At 34.6% G+C, this 7,742-nt stretch overlaps 1 protein-coding gene across 1 annotated transcript; it reads right to left on the reverse strand.

Moving 5' to 3' along the window:
• Positions 1-5,366: 5,366 nt before the first annotated feature.
• Positions 5,367-6,233, reverse strand: LOC139849505 (uncharacterized). Its single transcript, XM_071839156.1, has one exon. It carries the CDS (start codon positions 6,231-6,233, stop codon positions 5,367-5,369), a length of 867 nt encoding a protein of 288 aa, XP_071695257.1.
• Positions 6,234-7,742: the final 1,509 nt, after the last annotated feature.

Raw genomic sequence — 7,742 nt, forward strand, 5'->3', positions numbered from 1 at the left:
CTTCGTGTTGCCCTTTTCTCCGTACACCATTAAGGGTTTTCCTTTTTCTCGTATAATGTGAATTGCATTTTTGTAACAAACGATCTCTGCTTTCACTTCTTTCAACCAGTCCATACCGATTATCACATCAAAACTCCCTAACTCTACTGGTATCAAATCAATCTTAAATGTTTCGCTAATCAGTTTAATTTCTCGATTCCGACATATATTATCTGCTGAAATTAATTTACCATTTGCTAATTCGAGTAAAAATTTACTATCCAAAGGCGTCAATGGACAACTTAATTTAGCACACAATAAATTTGATACAAGATGGTTGTGAAGATAATTCTAGCTAGTACACAAGTCATTCAGCAAAGGCAATAAAGACACGTAATTCATACGTCCAGAAACAAGTCATGCATTCTGGTTTTACTAGGATTACTTCCCATCCTTGGTCTTGTGGAACATAACCGTTATGGCCGTTGATAAGACAGCGTGTTGTAACGTCGTCAAAGGGACGAGGGTTACGTAATGTCCAACGGTCCCGTAACAATCTAAAAACCTCATTTCTTACCCCAATTACCGACTCCGTCACTTGTGGGAACGTTTTGTTTAATAGTTGTAGCCCGATGTTCTTGTTCTCACTTTGGTGAGAAGCGAACATTACTAATCCGTAAGCATAACATGCTTCTTTATGTTGCATGTTAGCCGCTTTTTCTAAATCACGAAGTCCAATATTCGGATATATTTAGTCAAAATAATTTCTTAACCCATTGCGTAAAATAGCATTTGGGTTCCCCGCAATATATGCGTCAAAGTAAACACATCGTAACTTATGGATTTCCCAATGTGATATCCCCCATCTTTCGAACGAAATCCTTTTATAAACCAAGGCATTCTTGGAACGTTCTTCGAATGTCTTACAAACTGATCTCGCCTTAAATAGTTATGCTGAAGAATTCTGACCGACTCTAGACAAGATTTCATCAATCATGTCTCCGGGTAGGTCTCTTAAAATATTGGGTTGTCTATCCATTTTGTGTTTTTATACTGTAAAATAGACAAGAGTTAGATTCATAAAAAAAAATACTTATTAATACAAGCAATTTTTACATATATCATAAAGCTTAAGCACACTATATTACATATATTACACCACACGAATACAACTATCTTATTCCAACTCACTTGTTTCTTCTTCTTCAGTTTTGGTTCGTTTTGCCAAGTTTCTAGGGATATATGATGTTCCCCTAATATGAGACGTCTTTTTCCACATTGGTTTAGAAAATCCTGGTGGTTTAGAGGTTCCAGGGTCATTGTTACAACTTAAGGACTTCGGGGGTTGACGATACATATAAAGTTCATCGGGGTTGGAATTAGATTTCTCTATTTTTATGCCCTTTCCCTTATTATTTTCTTTTGCCTTTTTAAATTCAGTTGGGGTAATTTCTATAACATCATCGGAATTCTCGTCGGAATCCGATTCATCGGAGAATTGGTAATCCTCCCAATATTTTGCTTCCTTGGCGGAAACACCATTGACCATAATTAACCTTGGTCGGTTGGTTGAGGATTTTCTTTTACTTAACCGTTTTATTATTTCCCCCACCGGTTCTATTTCTTCATCCGGTTCCGATTCTTCTTCCGATTCCGACTCTTCTTCCGGTTCCTCTTCGGGAACTTGTGAATCAGTCCACGAATCATTCCAATTTACATTTGACTCTTCATTATTATTAGGTGAGTCAATGGGACTTGTTCTAGAGGTAGACATCTATCACATAATATCAAACGCGTTAAGAGATTAATATATCACATAATATTCACATGTTAAAAATATATAGTTTCCAACAAAATTTGTTAAGCAATCATTTTTCAAGTAAATACGGTCGAAGTCCAGACTCACTAATGCATCCTAACAAACTCGATAAGACACACTAATGCAAAATTCTGGTTCTCTAAGACCAACGCTCGGATACCAACTGAAATGTCCCGTTCTTATTGATTAAAAACGATCCATATTAATTGATTTCGTTGCGAGGTTTTGACCTCTATATGAGACGTTTTTCAAAGACTGCATTCATTTTAAAACAAACCATAACCTTTATTTCATCAATAAAGGTTTAAAAAGCTTTACGTAGATTATCAAGTAATGATAATCTAAAATATCTTGTTTACACACGACCATTACATAATGGTTTACAATACAAATATGTTACAACAAAATAAGTTTCTTGTATATAGGTTTACAAGCATGGACTCCAAATCTCGTCCTTATTTAAGTATGCGACAGCAGAAGCTCTTAATAATCACCTGAGAATAAACATGCTTAAAACGTCAACAAAAATGTTGGTGAGTTATAGGTTTAACCTATATATATCAAATCATAATAATAGACCACAAGATTTCATATTTCAATACACATCCCATACATAGAGATAAAAATCATTCATATGGTGAACACCTGGTAACCGACATTAACAAGATGCATATATAAGAATATCCCCATCATTCCGGGACACCCTTCAGATATGATATAAATTTGGAAGTACTAAAGCATCCAGTACTTTGGATGGGGTTTGTTTGGCCCAATAGATCTATCTTTAGGATTCGCGTCAATTAGGGTGTCTGTTCCCTAATTCTTAGATTACCAGACTTAATAAAAAGGGGCATATTCGATTTCGATAATTCAACCATAGAATGTAGTTTCACGTACTTGTGTCTATTTTGTAAATCATTTATAAAACCTGCATGTATTCTCATCCCAAAAATATTAGATTTTAAAAGTGGGACTATAACTCACTTTCACAGATTTTTACTTCGTCGGGAAGTAAGACTTGGCCACTGGTTGATTCACGAACCTATAATAATATATACATATATATCAAAGTATGTTCAAAATATATTTACAACACTTTTAATATATTTTGATGTTTTAAGTTTATTAAGTCAGCTGTCCTCGTTAGTAACCTACAACTAGTTGTCCACAGTTAGATGTACAGAAATAAATCGATAAATATTATCTTGAATCAATCCACGACCCAGTGTATACGTATCTCAGTATTGATCACAACTCAAACTATATATATTTTGGAATCAACCTCAACCCTGTATAGCTAACTCTAACATTCACATATAGAGTGTCTATGGTTGTTCCGAAATATATATATAGATGTGTCGACATGATAGGTCGAAACATTGTATACGTGTCTATGGTATCTCAAGATTACATAATATACAATACAAGTTGATTAAGTTATGGTTGGAATAGATTTGTTACCAATTTTCACGTAGCTAAAATGAGAAAAATTATCCAATCTTGTTTTACCCATAACTTCTTCATTTTAAATCTGTTTTGAGTGAATCAAATTGCTATGGTTTCATATTGAACTATATTTTATGAATCTAAACAGAAAAAGTATAGGTTTATAGTTGTAAAAATAAGTTACAAGTCATTTTTGTAAAGGTAGTCATTTCAGTCGAAAGAACGACGTCTAGATGACCATTTTAGAAAACATACTTCCACTTTGAGTTTAACCATAATTTTTGGATATAGTTTCATGTTCATAATAAAAATAATTTTCTCAGAATAACAACTTATAAATCAAAGTTTATCATAGTTTTTAATTAACTAACCCAAAACAGCCCGCGGTGTTACTACGACGGCGTAAATCCGATTTTACGGTGTTTTTCGTGTTTCCAGGTTTTAAATCATTAAGTTAGCATATCATATAGATATAGAACTTGTGTTTAGTTGATTTTAAAAGTCAAGTTAGAAGGATTAACTTTTGTTTGCGAACAAGTTTAGAATTAACTAAACTATGTTCTAGTAATTACAAGTTTAAACCTTCGAATAAGATAGCTTTATATGTATGAATCGAATGATGTTATGAACATCATTACTACCTTAAGTTCCTTAAAACCTACTGGAAAAGAGAAAAATGGATCTAGCTCAACGGATCCTTGGATGGCTCGAAGTTATTGAAGCAGAATCATGACACGAAAACAAGTTCAAGTAAGATCATCACTTGAAATAAGATTGTTATAGTTATAGAAATTGAACCAAAGTTTGAATATGATTATTACCTTGTATTAGAATGATAACCTACTGTAAGAAACAAATATTTCTTGAGGTTGGATGATAACCTTACAAGATTGGAAGTGAGCTAGCAAACTTGAAAGTATTCTTGATTTTATGTAACTAGAACTTGTAGAATATATGAAGAACACTTAGAACTTGAAGATAGAACTTGAGAGAGATCAATTAGATGAAGAAAATTGAAGAATGAAAGTGTTTTTAGGTGTTTTTGGTCGTTGGTGTATGGATTAGATATAAAGGATATGTAATTTTGTTTTCATGTAAATAAGTCATGAATGATTACTCATATTTTTGTAATTTTATGAGATATTTCATGCTAGTTGCCAAATGATGGTTCCCACATGTGTTATATGACTCACATGGGCTGCTAAGAGCTGATCATTGGAGTGTATATACCAATAGTACATACATCTAAAAGCTGTGTATTGTACGAGTACGAATACGGGTGCATACGAGTAGAATTGTTGATGAAACTGAACGAGGATGTAATTGTAAGCATTTTTGTTAAGTAGAAGTATTTTGATAAGTGTATTGAAGTCTTTCAAAAGTGTATAAATATATATTAAAACACTACATGTATATACATTTTAACTGAGTCGTTAAGTCATCGTTACTCGTTACATGTAAGTGTTGTTTTGAAACCTTTAGGTTAACGATCTTGTTAAATGTTGTTAACCCAATGTTTATAATATCAAATGAGATTTTAAATTATTATATTATCATGATATTATCATGTATGAATATCTCTTAATATGATATATATACATTAAATGTCTTTACAACGATAATCGTTACATATATGTCTCGTTTAAAAATCATTAAGTTAGTAGTCTTGTTTTTACATATGTAGTTCATTGTTAATATACTTAATGATATGTTTACTTATCATAGTATCATGTTAACTATATATATATCCATATATATGTCATCATATAGTTTTTACAAGTTTTAACGTTCGTGAATCACCGGTCAACTTGGGTGGTCAATTGTCTATTTGAAACATATTTCAATTAATCAAGTCTTAACAAGTTTGATTGCTTAACCTGTTGGAAACATTTAATCATGTAAATATCAATTTCAATTAATATATATAAACATGGAAAAGTTCGGGTCACTACAGAGGTCCAGGTAAATCCTCGGGAAACACCTTGAGAAAATCTTTAATGACATGAACATCATCAATTTTCTTTTATTCTTTGTCAGATTCTACTACATGGGCCAGAATTGCATGACAACCTTTTAAAAGATATTTATGAACTTTCAAACAGCTACTAAGATTTAACTGTTTTCATTTCTTATCCCCAAAAACCATTAGTAGCTCTCCAACCACACGAGTAATACGAGCGGCTTTCTCATAACAGACAATTTCAGCACGATTTTCGGATAACCAATCCATACCAATAACAACATCAAAACTTACTAGCTCAATAGGCACTAAGTCTACCTTAAAGTCTCTATCAGCCAGTTTAATATTACACTTACGATACACAGTCTTAGCAGTAAGCACCTTACCATTAGCTACCTCTACAGCGTAAGTTCTGTCTAAAGGAGTTAACGGAGTTTTGATTTTAGGACTAAATTTATTGGACACAAAACTTAAATCAGCCCCGGAATCAAAAAGTACATAAACCGATAAATCATTGACCGAAAACGTACCAGTAACAAGTTTCAGGTCTTCCTCTGCATCTCTGGTATTAATATTGAACGCTCTTCCACGCACGTTCTCAGCTGGTTTCTTTTTATCGGGACACGTATCACGGAAGTGTCCAGGCTTACCACACTCATAACAAACTCTTTGAGCACCACTATTCTTGGACTTACCATTACTGTTACCATTACCACCACCCGCCGCAGGAGGTGCAGCATTTGGTATAGCTACCTTACAATCCTGAGCTACATGTCCTTGATTTGAACACCTATTACACGTGACTGAGCAAAATCCATCATGAGACTTGTAGCACCTCGAGCAAACACGTTGATTACGGTTATTGGAATTGGAAGAATTTTGTTTCTGCTGCTGATTCTGGTTTTGGTTGCGGTTGTTATCCCACTTCCTCTTACCGTCATCAGCTTTCTTAACCACCTCATCACTAGCTTCCCTCGATGGGGTTTTCTTTCCCCTTCTCAACACTTTATCATTCAATTTATGTACCATAGCTATGGTAGCTTCAATGGTTTGGGGCTCATTAGCTTCAACCCCGATTTCAATCAGATCGGACAACCATCAATATACGCCTCAATTTTGAGATCTTCAGTGGGATATGTAGTCGGACACAACAGAGTTAACTCAAAGAATCATTGATCATAGGCATCAATGTTGGTGCCTTTCATTTTCAAATTCTTTAACTCGGTTTCTAATTTCTTGAGCTTACCCCTAGGACGGTAGCGGGTGATCATTCTTTCCTTAAAGGCATCCCAGGTAAGATTATAAGCAACATCATTTCCAGAACTGTTAACAAGATTGTTCCACCAGGTTAGGGCACCATCCTTCAGAGTGCAACGGGCAAAACTAACTTTGTCCTCCTCACGGACCCTGCTAACACGAAATATAGATTCCAACTTTTCGAACCAGTGTGTGAGACCAATTGGCCCCTCAGTAGCACTGAATTCTTGCGGTCTGTTACGCATGAAATTTTTATGGGAACACCCAGCTTGGTTGTTACCATTTCCATTTCCATTTCCATTTCCATTTCCATTAACATTGGCCACCATTGCAGCAGCTATACCTTCAGCGATTAATCGCTGTATACGAGCTTCGGGTGTCTCACATGGAGGCATGATCTTTAAAACAAAATAACACAACCGTTAGTACTAAGAATAATACTAGTGTTATAAATGGAATAGATCGGACATAGAAAAATTAACCATTATAATAACAGTCAATGAACACCAATGAGTAATAGTCATGATAGTTATGATAGTTATAGAAATAACCACAACATGCGCACATACATATGACAAAAATCATACACCATACATAGCATCTAACATACAGGAACTATATTAAACATATAATACAACATGCCGAAAGCCACAACACCAGAATATAATCATGATAATGATAAATAAACAGATGATATAAATAAAATAACCATCCATAACATAAATGAAAAATATATCACGACAAAAAATCCTCGGCAAAAACGTCGTACATCCCAATATGTATGTAAATAGGAAATAGGTCTATGAAATAAATAAATCATCCATGATCATATCGTATCATATCTTCTTGGAGCGGGTATGATAAGCTGGTCCAACATGAGGCTCCTCGGGAGTAACATACCTTTTCAACTTATCCTTCGCCACCTCCAACTCCACTTTAATGCTACGCATCTCATCCTCCAGCGCCTTAAACTTCGCATCCACCTCGTGGTTACGCTTATGGATATCGAATTCAACACCATTCTTTAAGCTATCAAACCTAGCCATGACATGCTTAACTTCATCAATCACGTCCACGTGCGGCAGAACACGCATGCAGTCACTCAACGCATCAATACGGGTCTCTGACGTGTAAGCCCGGGTCATGTGAGTAATAGTAGACATATAGTATGAGACGACCCATCCTAATCCATCAGGACGAATACATTACATTTGGTTACATTACGAGGTACTTGACCTCTATATGATACATTTTACAAACATTGCATTCGTTTTTAAAAGA

Source organism: Rutidosis leptorrhynchoides, chromosome 5, assembly GCF_046630445.1.
Source record: "Rutidosis leptorrhynchoides isolate AG116_Rl617_1_P2 chromosome 5, CSIRO_AGI_Rlap_v1, whole genome shotgun sequence".
In the NCBI taxonomy this organism is placed as follows: Eukaryota; Viridiplantae; Streptophyta; class Magnoliopsida; order Asterales; family Asteraceae; genus Rutidosis; species Rutidosis leptorrhynchoides.